Source organism: Crocuta crocuta, unplaced genomic scaffold (genome assembly GCF_008692635.1).
Source record: "Crocuta crocuta isolate KB4526 unplaced genomic scaffold, BGI_CrCroc_1.0 scaffold58, whole genome shotgun sequence".
NCBI classification, from domain to species: Eukaryota; Metazoa; Chordata; class Mammalia; order Carnivora; family Hyaenidae; genus Crocuta; species Crocuta crocuta.
In genome coordinates this window covers 888,580-913,943 of record NW_027532417.1, presented here as the reverse complement: position 1 = coordinate 913,943, position 25,364 = coordinate 888,580, and the positions used below count along the sequence as shown (strand labels likewise).

Here is a 25,364-nt window from a genome sequence, read left to right as displayed (position 1 = left end):
TTTTGCTGCTTTTAAAAACCTGCTTCTTAAAATTCTTTAAGAATTTTAATCATAATTTTAATTATAATGTGTCTTGGTATGGGTCTCTTTCATTTAATCTTAGTTGGAATTCTCTGTGTCTCCTGGATCTGGATGTTTCCTTTCCCAGATTAGGGAAGTTTTAACCATTATTTCTTCAAATATCATTAATGCCCCTTTCTTTCTGCATTCCTGTGAGACTTCTATAATGTAAATGTTTACCTGCTTGACATTGTCCCATATATTCTTTAATCCTTATTTACCTTTTTTCCATTCTTTTCTTTTTGCTGCTCTGATTGGATGAGTTCCTCTGCCCTGTGTTTGAATTCACTGATCCTTTATTCTGCTTCATCTGGTTGGTTATTGAATCTAGTATATTTTTCAATGTAGTTATTGAGTTCTTCTGATTGGAACTTTCTTATATTTTCTATTTGTTGAAGTTCTCACCATGTTAGTCTATTTTTTCTCCTGAGTTTGATGAGCATCCTTGTAACCAGTTCTCTGAACTTTGTCAGGTAAATTATTTATCTCCATTTTGTTAATGTTTCCTCTCCTAAGCCCCAAAGTTTTACTTTATTATTTCATTTGGAACATATTCCTCTGCTTCCACATTTTGCTTGACTCCCTGTGTTGATTTCTATGTATTAGATGAAATAACTACCTCTTCTAATCTTGAAGGATTGGACTTGTGTGAGATATGAACCTTATTTTTCAACCCTGCCCTAGCCCTTGGTTGTCTTTCACACCTTTGTGATTATTCAAAGAGCCTATTTATGTAGCTCCCAGTAGTTGAGTGTGTGCCAAGACCAGTCAGTGTCCAAAAGGGGAGTATGTCATTCAACATCTAGGTTGAGGCTGATTGGAAGCTGGACCTTCAGGCAGCACCTTTCAATTTTTAGTGTTTATTTACTTATTTTGAGAGAGAGAGAGAGAGAGAGAGAGAGAATCCCAAGCAGCCTCCATGCTGCTAGTGCAGAGCCTGATGTGGGGCTCGAACTCATGAAGTGTGAGATTATGACCTAAGGTAAAATCAAGAGTCAGATGCTTAACTGGCTGAGCTACCCAGGTGTCCCTTAGGCAGTAGCTTTTAAAGAATCAAATATGTACTGTACTGTAGGACTGCAATCATAAATTCTGCTTAGCCCTTGAGCCTGGTGATCTGGATATATCCCCTGGTAGCACTGGCAATAATACTGACTCCAGATGAGTATACAAATTCCTTTCTGGAAGATAAATATAAGTTGTAGTGAGTCAGAGGGAAAAGGCAAATATGGAATAACTAAACCTGTATTCCCTGAGAGGGCTTCCGTGGCCTTCAGGTGTGTGCCATGCCTGTAGTCTGCCCTTATATCTGAAATTCCAGGACTAGCAAGTAGGTCTCTTTTACAAAAAGTCTGGGGATGCATTTCTGTCTGTTATCTGTGTAGTGTTCTGTGGGTGCTAATCTGCCAAGAACTGTCTCTCTGATTGTTATAGTCTCTTGAGACCCAGGAATACAAGCTCTTTCCCCAACTCTCAGCCACCAGATCCTGGTGATCAAAGGGTATCCCCTGGGCAGCAGCCATAGAAGCCAGGCAGAAGTCTCTGCTCTAACAGGACAGTAGAATAGGAGTCAGGACCTGCCCATCTGATTATTTGGGGATCTGAATCAGGCAAGAGGGTGACTGAATATCCTAGTCAGGTGAGGCTACCAGTTTTGCTCTGCAAATAGGGAAGGCCGTGAGCTATGTTCTCTGTTCAAGTGACACTATAAGTAGAGCTATGGGATGGACTACATAGCTTCTTGTGTGCTCTGGTAAGGTTCTGTGGTTGGGCAGGCTGAAATCTGTATTCAGCAATGAGTGGGGCTACAAATTAGTTTCCTTGCCCAGGTGTAGTGGGAGAATCAGCTCCAAGGAAGTAAGTCTCTTTGTTTATGGCCTTGACTCAAACTGCCCACTCTGCAAGCTCCCTGGCTGAACAAGGACTACTGGCTTTCTTCTGGGGTCAGTCAGCATTACTTGCCTGCTGCTGTTTTTGCTAGGTCACAGAGAGGCTTCTGAGTATTGTCACCAGTCTTCCTGTCAGATGGGGCCAGGAATCATGCTCTGCAGTAGGTGGGGTTATGTGTGGACTCACCTTAGACAACTCTCCAGTTTTCTTAAACAGGCTTTCCCAATGGGAGAGGCCAGGAGCTACAGTTGTCAGAGGCTGCGCCAGCTCCGACAGGTCCAGGGGTCCCTGAAGGATGGACGGTGTCAGTGAAAGAGAATGAGAGAGCCCCGAGATCCTTTCTGATCACCAGGCAGGCATCTCTGTTCTGTCGGTTTTGGTGTCTTTATTTATAGGTCAAATGTTAACATGGCCTCAGGAAATGGAATTTTTACAATGGATACTCTGTGATAAGATGTTTTTGGAAAATGTACAGAAACAGGTTTTACAGAAGTCTTCTTGTAGAACTGCCCCAATTATAGTGAGGTTGAATAACAGAAAATAACAAGGTGTTCACATTTTAATAACACTAAGATTAAGTCATAGGTTTGTAGATACTCTTATCCATCCTCATCACAGCTGCCAGGGTAAGGGAAGGTGTTTGTGGAAAGTAGGCCTTAGGGAAGGGGCTGCTATACACCATCAGTTAGCAAAGGTGTATGTACTAACTTATCTTCTGCCCTTATCTGTTCCTTCTCTCTAAGTTAGGCTCTTTGTCTCCGGGCAAGACTTGGTTTTCCAGTTATATGCTTTATTGCACCAGAGAGCCAACCATACCTTTAAAGAGTTTAGCTTATTTCCAATACATAGAATAGCCTCTTCGAGTGCATTTACCTTTGTGTCTACTTTTATGATTTCTTGAATAGCTAGGGCATGAAAGACATTTTTGGTTAGTTGATTTACATGTTGAGCTGTATGAACATCTTGGACTAACGCAACGGTAGAAACAGAATTGTACATGTCTTTTATGAGTAAGGGTCATTAGCCTGTTCATAGCTCAAGGGAAAGTATGGAGGGAAACAGGACCTTCTGGAGACACAATGTCTGTTCCCATAATCAAAAGAAGAAGTTCCCACAATAAGTTCCTTCACAAGGTGCAATCATCATACCAGGGCCGGAATAAGGGGACAAGTCACTCCCGATATTGATCAACAAGATACCCTAGGGGTCAGTGCTCAAGCAGAAATAATTGAGTGGGAGTAGATATCGGTCATCATCTGATTGGCAAGAGACCGTGCAAACTTGCTTTAACCTCACCAGGAGTTTTCTCGACTAGTAGGCTCAGAATGGCTCCTTTCTTTTTTTGTAAAAGAAGGTCGTGCAACTCAACGTTTACCCTGTGACGGCTTCAATTAGTTATTTTGAAGATACAGGGAACCAGGCACAAAATAAGCACCAACATTCCGGCCACCATGCCAACATTTGTCAGGAGTGAATTTAGTCCCTGAGCACTGAAGAAATTTTGTAGCCCTTGTAGAAATGAGGTTGCAACCTGTGAAGAAGAGACAAAGGTAGAGGATGCATTAATAGCCTGAATCTGTTCATGGAGGGTTTGGACATCAATGCTAAAATTAGAATGATTCCAAATGCCAAGTAGGTGATTTTAGATATTCTTCCAAGTGTGGATGATATCATTATGTTGGAGAGGAGTAACACAGATCCAATTATACTCCTTGTGACATCAAAGAGCCAAATGAGATTTTAGAAAACTTAAGTCATTTCCAATAAACAGTACTGCCTCTTCTAAGGCATTAACCTTAGTGTCCAATTTCCTGTCAATTATTTCTTGAGTGGCCAATGCAAAAGAGACATTTCTAGTTAATTGGTCAATATGTTGGGTTGTGTGTACCTCCTGGACAAGGGAGACAGTGGAAGCAGCCACAGACCCTATGATGGCGATCAGTGCACTAATGCCCAATATTAGAGCTCCAATGAATCGCCTTGGACATGAGAGCAGAATTAACCTCCTATACACCCTGTAACTCATAATCATCATACAAAGGAAGGGTTAGTTTAACAGAATCTTCCATGAGCCCTGCTCTTACAAATGGGGTCTAAATTAGAGGCAATTAATACCAACAGAACATAAGAGGAAGGTGAGTGTAAACAAGAACTTTTTGCTGTTTCCCCAGCTTTCTGGGCAAGGAGTAAGGAGAGTTTATCTTATCAGACAGGTGATTCCTCAAGCTTCTGCCGTGCATAGACCAGCCAGCTTCCCGGGTGTGGCTGGAGCAGGGCTGGAGATCTCAGGGCCCGGTGTCCTTTTGAGGGTCAGTTAAAGCCGGTTGACTGGATCTGGAACACCTTGCCAGGTTGAGGTTTCTTCTGAGTTGGCCTACTTAACTCCAGAGTGATGGGTCCATGGGGCAATACCTGAAACTTTAAGAGCTGAATCCTTTGGTTATATATCTGTGAAGTACACCTCTATGTTTTTGAAAGGGGTGACCCTCATCCTTTGAATAAGCAATCAAAGATCTGATAAAGATGAAGCCTAAACCTTTTGGTTTTCTTGGCAGACAAAGGAGAAAACCTTTGTTTACATTGTCTTATCAAGAGCAGATTTACAATCCAAGAAAACTTTGTTTTATAAACAGAGAGAAGAGCAGAGTTTTAACCTTATACCAGGGTACTTTTAAAATTCCATTCATCTCAACCTTAGTCTATCCTGAGCACACAAAAAATTCCTTTTTAAAGATTTCCCTTCATGAACCTTCTACAATTTTCCTTTGCCTTTAAACTTTGTACCAAAGCCATTTCCCTCTAAACAATCAGTCTCATTTAGGACAAAATTACTTTCTTACATACCTCTCATTTTCCTATATACAGGGTTGCTTTCCTTATTTTCCATCAGTCTTAAGTACACTAGAAGAATTTTAACTCTTAGGAAACCTTAGTCTCCAACTGAGAGGTGTTTATACAAGAATTTTCTAGATGGTAAATTCAGGAACCAAGTAAGCACAGACCATGTTTTCCAATGGGTCCAAATAGCCTTACTTTCTCTGCAATAGGAAGTTAAAAAGCCCAAACCTATGTTCAGTAATCAAGACCTAGATTTCCGTGGAAGTGCATTTTGCTCCTTGGCCTCGAGGGTGGGAAGAGGAGCCAATGTGCCCAAGGCACTGAGGATGGCATAGGAAACAGTTATGTAGACCACACCCAAGTTGGTGCAGAAACAGGAGGGGGAAGGGAAGGCAGAAGAGGCAAGGTGACAGCAGGGGGCAGAAAAAGAGAATTCCCAGTTTTAAATGTTGTCAGCTCAGACAGAGGAACAGAATTCAGGTTTCTTTTTTTTTTTTGTTAGGCAGTCCATGTCAGTCTGGAGAAGACAAGGAATTTCCCCGAAACAAAAGGAGTCTCAGCAGCTGCTTGGGAATATTCCTTAAAGTCCCCATCCCGAGGTAGACTAACCACAGTTGGCTCCAATTATAGCTGTTGACTTGGGAAATGAATGAGTGAGAAACCCTCACATCTACTATGCAGAGGAACAGAGAGCATTAACTCCTCTTCAGTCTGATTTTATCTGTCAGAATCGAACCCGGCAAGCAAGCCAGACTGAGTCGCACATTCACACTCACATACACACCAGAGGTTATTACATTCCCTCTCACAGAATTCCTACAGATGAGACTAAAAACAATGACAATGACAACAGGACAAAATAGGTACAGACGTGGACATAAAACATGTTTGCAGGTTACAGAAGTGGCCACACTGACGTCTCAGTGCACCCTGGGGTGGGAAGTAGCTGTGTCCAGCCTTCCACTTAATCCCCCAGACAAAAGCACATGTGCATTCAGAATTCAGTTGGTAGATTGACTTACCTCCGGAGGTTTAGAAAGGTGACTCCCACAGATTAACTGGGGCCGTTTTGGGGGTGACAGGAAAGACAAGAGTGTTTCCCCAGGTCCCAGGACATCTTCAGGAGCCAGGGAGGGTGCAGGCGAATGAGACAGGAATTTGGAGGTCTGGGGTCTCCATAATCTCTCTGAGACCTCCAAAATATTATGCTGAGATACACAGAGACCAGCCGAGACCACTGAAGCTGAATTAAGGGAGTCTTTATTATTGGCTGGAACCGCACGGAGTTAACACAGAACACTAAGTGTGCAGCCCATAATCTACTTGTGTTAAAGGTTATCATGAGCCTGTCTAACTGGTTTAAGGGCCTGGTCAACAAACTTCACAATTATCTGATATCTATCCAGTACAGCTATAGGGGATGGGAGCCCTGGTTGAAGAAAGCCCATAGTTTCCATAGTAACATTTATGGCCCTCAGATCTTGCAACATACAGTGAGCAGTAAAGAAGCTATGAATTAACTCCTTTGACTGGGCAAAGCAAGGAACCCTGTATACTGGGTGCTGCATTTACTCTGGGGTTGATCAGCTCTGCCCATCTACCTCTCAGCTTGAGCACTGGTATTCCCTTACTGTCAGATGATACCAGGAGCCATGTTCTTTATTTTTTAATTGTTTTTTTTAATGTTTTATTTATTTCTGAGACAGAGAGAGACAGATAGACAGACAGACAGCGTGAGCAGGGGAGGGTCAGAGAGAGAGGGAGACACAGAATCCAAAACAGGCTCCAGGCTCTGAGCTGTCAGCACAGAGCCGGACGCGGGGCTCAAACCCACGAATGGTGAGATTGCGACCTGAGCTGAAGTCGGCCGCTTAACCGACTGAGCCACCCAGGCGCCCCCAGGAGCCATGTTCTAAAGGGATGGGGCTATGACTTAGCTCTTTGGCATGGGTGTACCAGCTTCCAGGGCCAGTAAACCTCTTTGTTTGACTGACTACCTAAATGAGACAGACCTGTACCCTACCAGGTCCTTGGTCATATTATGCCACTGACTTGATTCTGCAAATGAGCAAAAATGTTTTGGACTACTGTAAGGGCTCTACAGGTAGGAATTCAGTCTGCCAGGATCCCAGTGCTGGTCCCACCCTGCTTTATCACAATTAGATTCCCAGTAGTTGAGCACCACAGACTCTCCTGTAATCCCCATAGTGTAAGACCAGAGTAGAGACTTCCACAAAGTGATGCACAACACTGCAGGGGCTGGATGTTACCTCTAGGCTCTCTTCCCCACTGACAGAGCTGTGGGCTCAGGGGAGACCTCTCAGCGTGGTGCTGCACTGGCCTAAAGGAAGAGGATTGTTGTTCACATGTAGCCACTCCTTTTACCCTTCTAATGAATTCTGTCTTGGGCTCTGTGGTATATTGGCTTCAGCCTTTCCTCTGTGTTCTGGGATTCTCTCAATGGTGTTTTGTCCATGAATAGTTGTTAGTTGTTCTTGTGTGGGAGAACAAAGTCAAGAAAGACATATATTACCATCTTGGTGATGTCACGCCCCCTCACTTTTAGTTTTAAAAGATAATTTTGAGGTACGTAAAATTCTTGTTTGAAAGATTTTTTCCTTCTCTCTTTAGTACTTTATGTCATAGTAGTACTTGTTCACCTCCGTTGTTTCTTCTGAGAAGTCAGCAGTTAATTTTATTCAGGTTCCCTTGTGCATGACTAGTCTTTTTTCTTCTGCTGTTTTCAGGATTTTCCCTTTGTGGGTTTTTTTTTTTACCTTGGTATTTGGATTTCTACTATTTTACTATAATGTGTCTGGGTGTGTTTATTGTACTTTTAGTGTTTATGAGCTCTTGGACGTATAGATTAATGTTTTTCATCAGATTTCAGAATGTTTTAACACTTCTAATATTTTTTCTCTTTTTCCTCATTTTCTTCTGCTATGTCCCATTATTCATATGTTGATGGACTTAATTATACTCCACATTTCTTTGTGGTTCTGCTCATTTGTCTTTATTATTTTCTGTTTATCAACATGATCTTTATCTCTTCAAGTTTTTTTTTTTATTTTTTAATTTTTCCAATTCAAATCTTTGAACTACTCTAGCAAAAGTTTCAGTTACTGTACTTTTCAACTACAGAATTTCCATTTGGTTCTGTTTAATAATTTCTATGTCTTTATTAATAATCTCTATTTGAAAAGGCCTTGTCATTATACATTGCTTTACTTATTTGAGGCTTATTTCCTTTAAGCATATTTATAACAGTTGCCTTGAAGTATTTATCTGTTATATTTGTCATTTGTACCCTTTCAAAGACAGTTTCAAAGAAATATTCTTTGGTTATACTTTTGTTTTTCTTCGTCTGACTCATAATTTTTTGTTGAAATCTGGACATTTAAAAAAATTTAATGTTTATTTTTGAAAGAGAGAGAGAGATGAAATGTGAGTGGGGGAGGGGCAGAGAGAGAGGGAGACACAGAATCCAAAGCAGGCTCCAGCCACTGAGCTGTTAGCACAGAGCTTGATGCAGGGCTCGAATCCATGAAACCATGAGATCATGAACTGTGCCAAAGTTGGACACTTAACCAGTTGAGCCACACAGGTGCCCCCAAAACTGGATATTTTAAATAGTATATTATAACCACCCTTGACACTGAATGTCTCACCCAGGCCTTATTTATTTGTTTAATAACTTGGGTAGACTTTTGTAGTAAAGTTTATTTCCCTTGCACTGGGTAGCCTCTGATACTGCTTCTTAGAGGGCAAACCTTCAGCCAGGTGCAGTCAGCCTTGGCATGACAGTGATTTTAGTAGGCCTTTCTTTGTCTCTTTTTCTGATTTCTCTCTTGAGTTGTTCTGCACTTCCTTGATGTCACAACTATTATTAGCTTTCATTAATTGCCAGCTGACTACTCTATTATTTTCAGCAATTCTCTGGGAAATAAATTGCTCCATGGTGTGATCTTTTAAGTTTGGGTTCTTTATAAAAGTAATCTTTGAGGCCAGTTTTTGCAGGTTTTTCAGATCCCAGAAGGGCTCCTCTTAGCTATCCCTTCTCCTGGTTCTCTCTGGTAAACCTCAGGATGGTTTACAGTTTAGCTTTCTACTCTCTTGGAGGTACCCTTCTCCTTTTAATTGTTTTCCGCTTGCTGAGGGCAAGGGCTGTCAGGGTTCCAGTATTCTCTACCTATTGCACCTGGGTTAGAGTTTCTGCCTTATAAGTGAATTCTGAGAGGAGGAAGGAAGTCCACGATCTCTCCGACATTCTTGCTGAGAATAGATTCTCTAAAACATGGATTCAGGCTAGGGTATTTCTTGGAATGTTACTGTAGGCCTCAACTGGGACCAGCTAAGGAAGGGATCCTGTTTTCTTGGTTTCAACTATTTGGAGTGCAACTTCTGTTAGTCTGAACTTGGGCTGGGGGAGGGAGAGAGAAAAGACTGGGTGAATTGTTTAAATTCAGCAGTGTCTCACTGTTCTTACTAAGAACATTGATTTCCGTGAACAATAGTTTATTTGCTGTATGCCCTTAGGACAATATCCAGAGATTTTAAATGGTTGTTTCACTGAGGAGAGGATCCACAGAACTCCTCACAACCATATTCCAGAAATTGTTTCCCCAATGTGATTCTATTCAAAGCTGCTTTTTTGCTCAAAACTTGATGATTGTCCATCCCAGTGACTTCCTTCTTTTTCAAACCTGCCAAGTGTATACACTTGCCTCCTGTTTTTAAACAATTTTTTATTTATTTTTGAGAGACAGAAAGAGACAGAGTATGAATAGGGAAGGAACAGAGAGAGATGGGGATGCAGAATCCGAAACAAGCTCCAGGCTCTGAGCTGTCAGCACAGAGCTTGACACGGGGCTTGAACCCAGCTTACACTGGTCATCATTAGATCAAAGTAAACTCCTATGTTATTTAAGCCATAAGCCATTATATGTTTTATTCTCTTAATATATTTTACCCTAATTTTTAGATCACCAGTGAAAGTATTTTGCATGAAGAAATAAATAGATGGAGCCCTCTTTAAAATATGAAAAATGGAAAAAAAATGCTTTCCTTTTAATTTTGTTTTACTTCTGCTAATTAATAATAATGATAACTGTAATCTTCCTGCTTGGTTCATCATTTTAATTTAAATGACTTTACTATTTCATCACATAGGATAAATGTTACTGATTTTTTGGTAAATTGCCTCCATGATATTGAAGTAGTTTACTCTGATATCCTCTCTTACAAAAATTTTAAAGTAAAGTTGGCTGTTAAATCTCATCTAATACCTTTTCTCCATCTGTTTGTATACTCAGGCATTTTTCTTCCATTAATTTGCTTGTATAATAAGCTTTGTAATAGTTGACCATATTGTTCTTATTCTTTGCTTATATTGCTAGATTCTTTTCATTAATATTTAGAATTTTTGCATTTGTATTCAAAGCTGAGATTTGTCCATGGCTTTCTTTGTATTGCCTTGTTACGCTAAGACTTCCAGTGCAATGTTAAGTAGGTTGGATGAGAGGGGACATTCTTCCCTTGTTTTTGATTCTACAGGAGAAATATTTAGTATTTTTAAATTAAGTTTTATATTAATTTGTTGATGCCATTTATCAGATAATATTTTGGATATATTGGTTCAAATAAAACATTAAAATTAATCTCATCTATTTCATTTACATTTTTTATTGTGGCTAATAGAAAATTTAAAATTATTTGATGGCATACATTATATTATGTTGGACAGTACTGCTCTAGAATAGTTTTTAAATGAGAATAAAAAGTTACTTCTTTACTGGAGAAGAATAATAAAAAGAATTCATAATGATTACCTTATATTTCTGTGGATAATTTAGTCATATTCTCCTTGCCATTCTATGATAAAATACATAGCAAGACATGAGTACAGAATTGTTTGTGGATTCGTATCACTAGTGATTTCTCAGCACCCATACATCCCTTGATGAATGATGATGTGTAAACCTTAGTGCCTAAGTAGTTTTTTATATAATAGCAATATGAAAACAAATACTACATTAAATTTAGTACCATGTTTTCTAAATATGTAAGTGAATTCATGAGTAGTTTTCTCTCTCTTTTTTTTTAATGGCAAAAAAACTAAGGGAAATCCCCCTTCTTATATTCAGCCCCTTGTTGTTGTATAAAAAACATCAGGAAAAATATACTGGTGAATGTGAAACAAAGTGGATTTCTATACCCAAAGGATATGAAGACAGTCTCTTTAAGGATCTCTTTTTTCAGCCTGAAACTAATACAACAGGAAAACTTGCACTTTGGAAACATGTAAGTATAGTTAGTTTATTACTTATCTTTAAAGTATTTTTGTTTAAGATACTATAGTTATTATTTACATAGCATTAGTCAAAATTTCTTCATTTTCCTTTAAATATTTTCCATTATATTGTTAATAGTCTGTTTGAGACTTTCTTGATGTAAGAAAAGTCATGTAATAACAGCATAAATATAATTTGATGGTACATTATTCTTCTTACAACCATTTTACAATTTTATGCCTTTGTATATATTTTCTCATATCACCTATTAAAAATAGTTATTAATAGTAATGTAAAATCTCTTCATAGCAGTTGAGAACAAAGAAATGTTTAGCTTACTGAAGATTGATGATACTATATATAGTATAATATTCATTCAGTGTTTTATGATAAATTATGTATTGCTTTGAAGACACAATGGAAATAGAAACTTTTATTTATTTATTGCCTATTACTACTATACTCTGCTAGATATTTTGCATGTGTTCTGTAATTTATTTTCCAAAGAACTGTAAGGTAGGTGTTTTCATCTCATTTTTATAAATAGGAAAACTAAGGCTCTAACAGGTTAACTAACTTACCAAAAGCCACATATTTCAGGGCCATTGTTAAGACCTAACTCCAGGTCTTCTGACACCAGAGTTTGTGCAAAAAAACAAAAACTTCTTTTATTTTTATAGGCTTGGGGTTTTTTTGACATTAAATATGTAGAAATGAATACTTGACATTCTAGTATAATTAACTAGATCAAACTTTTAATAAGGTGTAATGCACTGTTTGTGATAAATAAACCCCTTCACACAGACCTGTTTCTAAGTGGCTTGCACTATAAATATTTCCATTTTATTAATGATTAGAAAAGACTACAAAAGGTCCAGACCGTCATTTGTCTGATTTCAGTGTTATTGAGGACATGTGTTTTATAAATAACAGACGAACATCTTCAAGCCCTTAAAACCCACATCAATTATCCACTGAATACAAATATAGATTTAAAAGACAAATGTATCCCCTTCAAAACTTTTTCCTCAGTAGCACACAGTGCCGATTATATTAGTCTGCCCTAGATGACATGCTCTATAAAAGTATAAAGTTCATATGAAGTGTCTTTTGGCTCTCTATGTAGAATACCAACTCACTGGTTTCAGGGATGTCACATGCTTTTTTATGTACTTGATGCAGAGGACACTTTCACTGAATGTTGTATATAAACAATTTGGATATATATTTATAAAATACTTGCACCCCCATACAGATATATATACATATACATGTAGTCATAAATCCATATACAAAATCTTATATACATGCATGGATATATGTTGTATTATGGCAGGTAACTATATGCATAAACAGGAATAAAATATTCATATTGTAGAGGTATTTTGTTTAATATCTGTGAAGTTACATAGAATGGATCATTGTCAGGTCTTTGGAAGTATTTTGAATGTTAAGAAATTTGTAGAAATATATTCATTATAAGGAGTTTTCTTTTTTTTTTTATGTTTTATTTATTTTTGAGAGAGAGAGAGAGACAGCATGAGCAGGGGAGGGTCAGAGAGAGAGGAAGACACAGAATCCGAAACAGGCTCCAGGCTCTGAGCTAGCTGTCAGCACAGAGCCTGACATAGGGCTCGAACCCACGTACCATGAGATCATGACTGAGCCGAAGCTGGACGCTTAACAGACTGAGCCACCCAGGCGCCCCAATAAGAAGTTTTCTAAAGCTCGTAATGTTATTGATAATTTTGCTAACCACATCACAATTAATTCTTCCATAGTCTATAAATATGTACATTGTCTGATGATTTTTCAGTGTTTATAGCTATTATCCATAAAACATTATAGAAGTTGTCTTTAGCTCAATTTCTTAGAGTAACTGAAATGATTCTTACTCATAAGATTCATCTTTGAATCTTTACTTCTGTATAAAACTGTTGTTCCATCTTCCACTGGCTTCATTTATAGTCTCTTCAGCTCACTTAGGTGGTCATATTTTTTTGTTGTTTTTGTTACTTACATATCTAGTCATTAAGTGACTTGGTACTTGATCAATTAGAAACTGTATTAATAAGAACAAGTGATGCCATAGAGTGCCTAAGAAAACCTAGGATTCAAGAAACATTAAAAAGATTAAGAAGTAGGGAAAAGGGAGGAGGTGATAAAATAACAGTATTTAATACTGGGAGTTCATTTTTTAAAATGCTGTGTGCAGAGTAATGGAAAGGATCAGTCAAGAGTGGAAGTCAAGTTTTAATAATTAGATAAGTAGTTGGTGTCTGTTTTTCTTCTGTTTGAGGCTGAAATGTGGTTGGCCCAAAAGGCATAAAACTTCTCATATTCATGATAACCCAAAATGGAAAGGGCCAGAGGAGTGAGTTCCAGTTACATTTATTTAAGAAATGCTGTGCTGCAAAGCTAGCATTTATGGTGCACAGTTAAGCTGTTAAAGGAGATACAGAACCAAAAGTCAGGATTCATGAGTAAGGACTCTGATAAAAAAGTGGATCAGAGGAAATTGAGGAACTAGAACAATTGCTACAGACATTATTTATTGATGGCTCACATGGTCAAAATGTGGTTGTTCCTCTTGCAGAATTGGCCAACATAAATATAGAATTATCATGGTCAATTAGATCCAGTTTTAGGAAAACATATATTATTATCATGAATTTTAGGGAAAGTTAGATACAATTATGATGGATTTTGGTGGGACACCCCAAAATATTTGATATTCACTTTGTCATAGTCAACCCTTTTCTTCAAAGGTTATTGAGGAAAATGTATGTATAGGGAGTAATAGCAAACAGAGAAGTTTCTTTTCTTTTTTTTAATGTTTATTTATTTTGAGAGGTGGGAGAGGGCAGAGTGAGAGGGAGTGAGAGAATACCAAACAGACTCCATGCTATCAGTGCAGAGCCTGATGTGGGGCTCTTCCAGTGGCTGGTTACAATGTGGGGCTTGAAGTGGGGCTCAGCCTCAGGAACTGTGAGTTCATGACCTAAGCTGAAATCAAGAGTTGGGCACTTAACTGACTGAGCCATCCAGGTGACCCAAACAAAACAATTCTAACTAGGGTGTTTACCTGAAATTCCATTCCAAAACTTTAGTAACCTCAGCTAGAGTAGGAGATATTCTTCATTATTTATGCTTTGTTGGCTTTATGGTATTACTTCACTTATTTCCTATATTGCAAACATTAATTTTAGAAGGGTTATAGTATGAGAGAATGTCACACCCATTGGAGCCAAAAGGAAGAGATTCAGAGGAGAGGTAGACAATTTGCTACATATTTATCTCAGAGGCAGCCTAGTTACTTCCTTTCCTCCTGCCCTCACAACCCTCACATTTGAAGCTTCCTTAAGTGGTTTAGTCAGATGTTATTAGGAAGGAGAGAAACCATCTAAAAAGTCAAAAAGAGTGACAGCCAGGAACCATAACTGTTCCAACCTCATGGAAAGAAAGAATAAGTCTATCTTGTAGACATCGATCTTTGATAGCTTACCTCCTAGAATCATGATCTAATTGTTTTTTCTCAGAACTTGAGTAACACCTTGCCTTCTTGAAGCATCAAGGTGGGAATGTCATAGCTTTGTCTTGATTTATTTTCTGGAGAGGGTGCATATGTTTTACCTATTAGCAATACAGTGAGGAGAAGGATCAATAAGGCAACCCAGTTTCTCTGGAAGGGATCTCTTACTTAGAACCACTTTTAACACATTGAATATCTTAGATTCCTTTATGCCATTGTATGGTTCCTGGAAATGCTGGAAGTAATCTAATATGGCAGTTGTCTATACTGAAGTAAAAATTGCTTTAGAAATGCTGATTTGGTTGAATTTTAGAATATTTGTTAATTTTTTTCTTGCTTCCAAAAATTTATTTTTCCCATAGTTAATACTGATGGAGCTATATACATGCCATATTGGACACTATTTTTGTAAAACAAAATAGAACAAAATGTTTTCAAATATAGTCCTCCTATCAGCCTATTCCATTGTTGTTAAATATATTTTGCTAAAGATATACAGAGAGTTTTCAGATTGGCTTCCAACACTTAGCAATATGCATTTAAGATTCTTCCATCTCTTCATGGCTCAGTAACTCATTTCCTTTTAGCAGTAAATAATATTTCATTGTCTGGATGTATTACTGCTTATCCATCCACCTATTAAAGGACATCTGAGTTGCTTCCAAGTTTTGGCAACTATTAACAAAGTTTTATAATCATCCATGTGCAAGTTTTGTGTGGACATAAATTTTCAGGTTGTTTAGGTAAATACAAGGATCATAATTATTGGATCATATGGTAAGAGTTTATTTAGTTTTGTAAAAAAGCTGCCAAACTATCTTCCAAAGTGGCTGTAACATTTTGCATTCCTACTAGCAATAAATGAGAGTTCTGTTGCTCCATATCTTTCTAGCATTTGGTGGTGTCAATGTTCTAGATTTTGGCTATTCTAATGGATATTTAATAATGTCTTATTGCTTTAATTCACGATTCCCTAACGACATGTAGTTCTGAACATATTTTCATAAGTTTACTTGCTATCTGTAATCTTCAGTGAGCTGTAGTTCCCTTTTTACTATTGAAAAGATGAGATGATTTATCACATGGCCTATGTGAGTTAAGAGAAAGAGAAAGGCTCACAAAAAAAAAAAAAACAACTTTTTTTTTTACAAATAGTTTATTGTCAAGCTGGTTTCCATAGAACACGCAGTGCTCATCCCCAACAGTGCCCTCCTCCATGCCCATCTCCCCCCTCCCTTCCACACACCCATCAGTCCTCAGTTTGTTCTCAGCATTCAAGAGTCTCTCATGGTTTGCCTCTCTCCCTCTCCCCAACTATTTCCCCCGTTTTTCTCCCCCACGGTTCTCCATTAAGTTCCTCCTAATCCTCCTATACATGCAAACATATGGTATTTATCCTTCTCTGCCTGACTTATTTTGCTCAGCATAACACCCTCAAGGTCCATCCATGTTGCGACACGTGGCCAGATTTCATTCTTTCTCATTGCCATGTAGTATTCCATCGTATAGATAAACCACATCTTCTTGATCCATTCGTCTGTTGATGGACACTTAGGCTTAAGAAAGGCTCACTTTAAGCAGGGTTATTATACAGTGTACAGTGCATTTGCATCATAGTCTATTTAGAGGATAATCCCTGGGATTGTTCAGAGCACAGTTTGCATGGTGTGAGTATGCTCTAATTTTGTAAATCTAAGTAACTAATCATATTTGAAGAGAGAGAGAGAGAGAGTGTGTGTGTGTGTGCGTGTGTGTGCCTGCACCTACTTTAAGATCAGTCTAAGGGTAAGGAAATAAAATAATCACCTCCGTATTACAGGCAAAGAAATATTGAATTTACTTTTGCCCTCTCTGTCTCATTTAACAGCAAGTGATACTAAGACAATATAGAGAAGATTGACCTTATATCCAATTCAGGAGATGTGAATTTGGTCACCTCATTTTAATTATGTGGAGTGTTAAAAAAGAAACTTATGGGTAGATATTTTATTTTTAAATTTCATTGTTTTGTGAAATAAGAGTGCTTTTTTATACTGGAAGCTGACATTTCTTTTTTTTTAATGTTTATTTTTGAGAGAGAGAGAAACAGAGAGAGAGAGAACACAAGTGGGGGAAAGGCCGAGAGAGGGAGACAGAATCCAAAGCAGGCTCCAGGCTCTGAGCTGTCAGCACAGAGCTCAACGTGGGGCTCAAACCCACAAACCACAAGATCATGACCTGAGCCAAGGTCTGATGCTTAACTGACCAAACCATCTAGGCACCCCAACCTTTATTTTCAATTTGTTTCTGGAATGTTGTTGCAATTTATGTAATTCTAAGAAGCTTTGTGATGACATTCTTTACAAATTGCCCTTTGTTATTATCTGTCATTTTGGGGCCCTATCAGCAATTCAGTTTATTTAAAATGTGTTCTTTTTGAATATCTACAACGTTCTTAGCAGTGAAACAAACTATAAAGCCTTAAAAATTATGATCAGGCAAGTGCTATGCTGGAACTTGTAGAGAGAGAGGGAAGAACTATGAAAAACTCATTGGGTAGGAACTAATTATGTAAAATGTGGAACTGAAAAGAGTATACGAATTCAAATCCAGGTTCACCAATTGCCTACATTTAATGGATCTGACCACAGGAGATAGAGTTGTCCTGAGTATTAAGACTTCTGGGAAATAGTGGTAGTATGAGATATTAGAAGAGTATCTAAGGGCAGGTACTGGCACTGCCTAAGGGTAAGAATAATTTAATTTAAGCTTAGTTCAGCCCTCTTTTGGGGCCCAGACAACTAATAATAATGGCTCAAAAGTGACACGATAGCTTAATGACCACATCAGAACTTAAGGGGCTAAATTTAGCCATTTAATAAAGTCTTGCAGGTATTTATTGTGTGTTTTTAGGTATCAGGTTCTCTGCTCATCACTGACAATAAAAATGAGGTAAATGAAACATGTCCCCTTTAATCAAGATTTTACTTGGACTAAAGAGAGAAGACTTGGAACTAGATGAATAAGATTAGGACAGAACCATACAAGGACAATATTACCATTTGTGTTTGCTCAGATGTAAGAAGTGTCATTAGCTGAAAGCTCCAACGATTAGTTTTTTTAGGGTCCATCTCTGCTTTCAGGTTGAGGTCACACTATTTTCTTTAGGCAAACTCCAGGCAATTTTTGAGTAAGGTGGTGTTGTAAGGACCTTGTCATTTCTGCTCAATGTGAAACTTTCAGACAGACTTTGCTCTGGAGCTCTAGGGTGGTTGGCACAAGTTTGCCTTTTTTGATTAAGCTACTTCCTACATTTTCCCTTAGCAGGTGTTACTTCTCCATAAAACTTTTGCACACTTAACTCTGTCTTGGTACCTCATTTCTGGAAAAACCAACCTGTGACCATTTATTATGCTTAGTGTCATAGATATAGATAGGAAAGATTTGAAACCAAGGGATTGCAGAATTAATTTTTAGCAACAGCAAGTGGACACTGGTATAATACATAATCTGAAGTGAAAACTTTGGGAGTTGCCAAGGTCAGCAGGAAAAAGAGAAACAAGCAGAGATTCACCTAATATCATAATACATCTGGAAAAGGTAAAGAGATAGGAATTATTAAGTGCTGATAGTACTGCTCAGCAAATACTTTGTACATTGAGGTGAGTAAAGGGGAAATAAATGATTAAAACCCAAGAGAGATAGATTAAGAAAGAGTTATAAGGAGATCCTTGTAAATTATGCTAGATGGTAACTTTATTGGTATACTTTAATGTCTACTTACAGATGTCAGTTCTGTTTGTCCCATTTCCATACATGAGGGGTTTGATATCAATAGTATGCAATAGATTATCTCCTAAGAGTCACAAGGCAAACATAAATACAAATGTAAATAAAAGTTTCTTTATTATTAATATTCCTCAGTAAGGTGTCCATCTTTTCTACTATTGAAAAATATATTTTCCATAATCATAACTCCATCGCAGTTATTCACACAAAACATTCACATATCTGCATGCTACCCTGACCCTCTAGAATTAGTTAGGGAACAAGTGACAATATAGCCATAGATTCCCTTTTGTTAAAATATACAGTTTGGAAGTAATCTTTTGCTCTGTGTAAAAAGATATTGTGTCCACACTTCCAAGGGCTACAAAGAGTATTTCTGCCTGAATTATTTCATGAAGAGGCAAGAAATTTACCTGGTACCCTTCAGCGTAGCTCTCTTCTATCTTCAAAGTTTCTCAATCTTTCTGGCAACTAACTCAAAGGGGAAGCATAATTTTATGCCAAGCAGAAAACTGGGTTACAATTATTCCCTTTTGCTATTACAAATATTTTCATTTGCTATTACCAGGGACTAAGGATTGCCATCAATATCGTTCCACCTGAAAGTGCAAAACTTGAGATTTTATGGCTTATCCAGGTTTTATTTTAGTTTAGGGCTGTTCACTTGTATCTCATGGTGTAGACTTTTGAGTTTGAACATGGGCAGAATCCTCTCTTTGAGTGGGCATGGGCTTGGATTTTTGATTCCTGACCTTTTGAGCCATCAGATGTGTAGTGTAGTTTATAAATTGTTTCTTCCTGGTCTACAGATATTCTCAAAACAAAAGCAGTTCTGAGTGTTGGGCTTACCTTTCTGGGATCTTGCCTTCTTTTAAATTTTGACCTAATAAATTGCAATTTTCTTGATAAATCCTTCCTGTTTTTCAAAGACTTAAACAAATCTTTCATATGACTATTTTGAATTTCAGAATTGATCCAAATTTATATTCTTCCAATCCTGGATGTGGATGTTTTGACTCTCCAAATTTCCTACTCTTAAATAACTAGTATGGTTTCCTTTGGCCTAGTAACCATCCTCCTTTTTTTTAAAGTGTATTTTAAATCTCATATCTGTTTTACTTTATACACTGATTTTAAAATTTAAGGTGTGAATATTATTTATTACACAGTGTTTCTTCTTCCTACCACTACCATGAGCAGTCTGTATATTTCATATTTCTTTTGAGTTTTGGCAGTAATTGATCTGTATTTTAGAGAACATTAATTGTCTAATAATTGTCAGTATGTTTTTAACAAGTAAGTTCTAATAGCATTATTTCTCTGGTTTTTTAAAAAAAAATGTATAGTTTTTTGGGGCACCTGGGTGGCTTAGTCGGTTAGGCGACCGACTTTCGCTTGGGTCATGATCTCACGGTTCGTGGGTTCGAGCCCCGCGTCGGGCTCTGTGCTGACTGCCAGTTCAGAGCCTGGAGCCTGTTTCAGAGTCTGTGTCTCCCTCTCTCTCTGACCCTCCCCTGCTCACGCTGTCTCTCTCTCTCTCTCCTAGAAATAAATAAAACATTTAAAAAACAAAACAAAAAAAAATGTATATTTTTGTAGGTTCTTGTTTCTGTTCTAAGTAATATAGTGTGAAACTTTTATGTTTTATCTCTTCATAGATATTGCTAAATAATTCATATTTAGGGTTGAAAAAGAGAGAAATATATTAAAATCTTCTTAACAATTTCAAATGGAAGTTCCAGAAGTGTTATAGTTAATTGATGATAAATGTGTTGTTTTGTACACTTTATTTATTTTCTGCTTCAGTTTTATCAAATGCTAAATAATTAACTTGCATATTTATTTGGCTTCTTGCTTACATTGACGAATTATTATTAACACTAAAAAATTATTATTAACATAAATTATTAACATTTTTAAAAACTTGAATCCTAAAATCACCTGAAAATTGTTAATGATTTTTCTCAGTCTCTTTTCATTGTATTAATTATTTTGGACACTTCACATCTTTGACATTTTATTATAACTCTGACAAGCACTACTGAAACTGCATTGTCAACTCCACAATGTTTTTTATAATATCTCTACTGGGATATAATTTGCATAACACAAAGTTCATCCCTTTAAAGTATCGGTTCAGTGGTTTTTAGTATATTCACAGACTTTTGCTATCATTACTATTATCTAATTCCAGAACATTTTCATAATCTCAAAAAGAAATCCCATACCATTACCAGTAGTCCTTATGGGCCCTGGCAACCATTAATCTATTTTCTATCTCTATGAATTTGCTTATTCTGGACATTTAATATAGATTGAATAATAAAATATGTAGTCTTTTGTCTCTGGTTTCTTTCACTTAGCATAATGTTTTCAAGATTCATCCATGTTGTAACATGTATCAGTATTTCATTCATTTTTATGGCCAAATAATATTGTATGATTATGCCACATTTTATAATGTATTCACTAATTGTGTTGCTTGCAGTTTATGGGTATTATTGATAGTGCAGCTATGAACATCCATATAGAAATATTTGTGTGGACATACTCCTCAATTTTATTGGGTATGTACCTACTAGTGGAGTTGCAGGAAGATGATATGGTAATTCTGTGTTTTACTTTTTGAGGAAGTACCAAACCGTTTACTTCCACAGCAGTTGCACCATTTTGTATTCACATCATCAGCATATGAGAGTTCTGATTTCTCCAAATTCTCACCAACACCTGATACTATCTGTCTTTTTTATTATAACCAGCCTGGTGGGTATGTAGTGGTACTTCACCATGGTTTTAACCTGCATTTTCCAATAACTAATAATGCTGAGGATCTTTTCATATATTTATTGGCCATTTCTATATCTTCTTTGGAGAACTATCTATTCAAATACTTTCATTATTTTATAATATGTGTTTTTTATTGTTCAGTTTGAAGAATTCCTTATATATATATTTTCCTTATATATTCTTGATATAAGTCTCATAACATATATGATTTGAAAATATTTTCCCATTATAGAGGTTGCTTTGACTTTTTGAATGGTATCCATTGAAACGTCAAAATTTTTTTAAATTTTGATAAAATCTATTTCATCTCTCTTTTTCCTCCATCACTTATATTTTGCTAATCACATCTAAGAAACAATTATCTAAACAAAAGTCTTGAATATTTATTTCTGTATTTTTTCTAAGAATTTCATAATTTTAGCTGTTATATTTAGGCCTACAATTCACTTTGAGTTAATTTTTATATAGCATGAATTAGGAATCCACATAAATCTTTATATGTGAATATCCAGTTAATACAGCACCATTTTTTTTAAATAATAATAATAAAAAATACCCTTATCCTACTCCTTTTGAATTATCTTGGTCCTCTTGTCATAACTCAATCGGCCAAATGCAAGAGTTTGTTTCTGGACTCTGTTCTGTTGATCTGTATGTCTATCCCACATAATCACTTTGGCATTACAAAGTTTTTGTTATTAAAATATGCTACTCAAGAAAAAAGTCTAATATCCTAAGACTCTTCAATAGTATAGTTTGATTATTGTGTTATAGTTAAAATTGAAATCTATTATCCTAAAATTTGTGTTTTATATCATAATACTCAAATTAAAAATTTACATGCAAACTCACCCCATGTGTACAAATGATGTATTATTTACCTCCAAATTTTTGAAAGTTTGTAATTTTAAGATTCATGCGTTGGTAGAAAATATGATATGAAGAGAAAGTTTCTGAGAGTTGACAAATGCAAAAAATATTAAAAGTCTGTAGAAACAATTGATGATTTTCCTACTCATAGAACACTGTTTTATCCCATTGATAAACCATATGGTATAGCGTAGATTTCATGACCTTTATAATCATAAAATCAGCTTTGGCTGCATACTTTAAAGACAAAAGATACATAATAATTTTATGCATATAATTACCAATATAGATACTTTTTAGGAGTGTTAAAACTTGATTTTAAATTTCAAGTTTAATGTTGTTCAATGCTTTCCCCTCCCCATCTCAGCATCCTATAGGGAAATGAAGAAGAGTGGAGATTTTTTGGTATGTTTGTTTGTTTTTTAGGAATTTGTTGTTTAGATGAGGTAATAGAATAATGGACAATATGTCTGTGTAATTAAGCATCAGATGTTTGGTGAAATGTATAAAAAAATGAATGTCAAAAAAGAAAAGATCAAGGGTAACATTTAAAAAATATATGAACAAAGCTGCGAAGGTGAGAATTAGCTTGGCAGATGTGTGAATGGAAAGGAAATTATCCTAACTATATTAAGAGATTTATGAGAGGAATTGTGGAAAGTAAAGTTTGGTAGGGCTGTTAATGGACATTTTAATTTTCACTTGAGTGCTTAAAATGATTATTTGGCAAGGAGTAGTCTCTCTGTACAACTTAATATCTTTTGTGTGGTTATACCTGTGAAATTACTTAGAATTAACAAGTTACATTTGTTATTCAAATTTTTGTATAGGATAATGGATGACCAAATGTTAGGATGATTATTTAATTGTTTAATTTATGATATAAAGAAGAAAGTAAAGAATGAAATCTTATACCCATCAGCCTAAAGCTTTCCCGATGGTAAAATATCACAGACGACAAGAAAATGTAGGAAGATTTCCAGGTGAAAGATGAAAGATCATAATAGAGACTGTAGGTTTCAGTAATGAAAGAGCCTTTTATAATTTTATGTCGTTTTATCTTTTCAATGTTTTTTTTTACTCAATGTATTACAAACAGTACACTTCAGCTGGTTCAGTCTCCAGTCTCTTTGTTCATTTGTAATTACCTCCTTGCCTGATGTTTTTCTTATGTAAATTAAGCATCAGCTACTTTCTGCCTAACTCGTGTTCCCAGTTTCTTCAAATTCTTTACAATCAGCTCAACTTTCTGATGATGTTTACAGTTTTTAAAATATCATTCAAATTGAAACTTTTACATTTTTTCTTCATATTCACAGGAAAGGGTATATTAAAGTAAAACTGGTTAGGTTAAGAAAAAAAATTGGACTTGACCACTAGACCAGTACAGGAGACACAGAATGGTTATGATTCTAGAAACTAGCAAAGAAGGGTCAGTTCAGTAAGTAGCTCCACATCCAATGAGAACTGTGAAGTCTATTCACTGTCACATGGCTAGCAACAGTTGACCAACTGGTATGAAAAGCTTAGCAACATTGAAAATGGTCACTGAAAGGTGGTATTAGTGAAGTCTGTCCTCAGGTATCAAAGCCTAGACACTATGTTAACAGACTGTCTTAAGAAGAAAACTGGTTTCATAGACTGGACTGCTAGAATGAAGGCTCAGGAAACAGCCCAAGGCCTATGTCAAATTATAACTAGGAAACAGTGCAAAGACAGATAGAGTGATGAAGGCTCAAGGAGGAGATGAAAAAATAATTAACCAGAATTATGGGTCAATCTATCAGCAAAGGTAAATTAATAAGGGAATTCTAAGTATTGGTCTAAGATAATAGAGAGGCTAATTATCTCCTATCTTAGGCCCTAGAATTGGAAGGAGAAAGAAGAGTCTGTATGTTGGAGATTTAGAAGCTCCAAAGGAGGAAAGAATGATTACAGAAACAGCATATCTTACCAGCAGCTTTTTCTTCAAAACAGAACCATTACTGCATATTAAGAGAGATTCCAGTATTAAAATTAACTATATTTGATCTTGGCTGCTATGAATTTGCCAATTACTGAAGGCAAAGTCTCTTCCATAGACAGAGCTAATGTATAAAAGCATTGTTTTGTGTCCCCCCCACCCCCAATTCACCTCCATCCTAGCACATTTCCTTCTTTCTACAATATGCCACCAAACAGTCTCTATCTCAAAGTAAGCACAAAAATGCCTTTTTTCTTTGTTAAAGAACCTTAAATTCTTGGCACCAAGGCCAAAATCTCCTTCCTGGAATCTCTTTACTTCTTTTCAATGAATGATATTATTCCCAGAATTGTATGTACTTCTTTATCTGTTTCCCTTTTCACTTCAGCTTGCAGCATCAAATAAAAGAATAAAGTCCCTGATAATGTCCCAGAACCAAGATTTGGTCTTTTTCAATATTAGAGGAAATAAGTTTCTCTGATTTAACTGGAATATGGTTACTAATATTTTTCTTGTGTATGTTTTTAAATTTATTTATACACTACTTCTTTTGAAAGTGACTTCTGTTTGAATGTCTTTACTCTAGGAATATAAATCACTTTATGGCAGGTTGTATTTTATTTGTTTTTGTCACCCTTTACCTAGCACAATGATATGCACATAGCCCTTAACAAATACCGATTTAAAATACCATTTGTTGCACTTAAAATAAATATAATCTAAACTGTACTTATACCGTTTTGAGTTATAATTTATAACTCATGGAGCCATTTTAGTATATTTTCTTAAAATATTATTCTGTGCTACTACGAAAAAAGTAGCTAACAGAAATTTGCTTATCATTGAACTCTATGAGGCCAGGAAGAAATAAGGTTATCATTGAAAGAAGATAGATGAAAATAAGATGCAAGTCAAAAAATAAGAAGTGCAAAAAGACCTTACACAGTTATGAACTGTGTTAGAAAAAAAAAAAAAGATTGGGGCGCCTGGGTGGCTTAGTTGGTTAAGCGTCCGACTTTCGCTTAGGTCATGGTCTCGCGGTTCGTGGGTTCGAGCCCCGCGTCAGGCTCTGTGCTGACTGCCAGCTCAGGACCTGGAGCCTGTTTCAGAATCTGTGACTCCCTCTCTCTCTGACCCTCCCCTGCTCACGCTGTCTCTCTCTCTCTCTCTCCTAGAAATAAATAAAACATTAAAAAAAAAAAGATTTTCTTGCCTGTCCTATTACACACTAGCTAGAACTTAGAATGCCTTTCAAAGATAAAGAAGGTTAAAGGGGTTACTCCATTCTGTGGTCATTATAATAAAATGTATTATTCCAGAAACGCTAAAGCCTGATTATGTAAACAAACTAAAAATGAACTATATA

General features: G+C 36.5%; 1 protein-coding gene across 4 annotated transcripts in view; it reads left to right on the top strand.

Annotated features, from left to right (window-relative positions):
• The window catches only part of LRRIQ3 (leucine rich repeats and IQ motif containing 3), a 201,070-nt gene that overhangs the window by 103,683 nt on the left and 72,023 nt on the right, over positions 1-25,364 (top strand). For 3 of the 4 annotated variants that reach the window (XM_077778993.1, XM_077778989.1, XM_077778990.1), the window contains one exon: positions 10,908-11,088. In XM_077778993.1, the coding sequence (XP_077635119.1) occupies positions 10,908-11,088 (181 nt within the window). The remainder of the gene's footprint in view (positions 1-10,907; positions 11,089-25,364) is intronic. The other variant, XM_077778992.1, reaches the window with a different exon arrangement.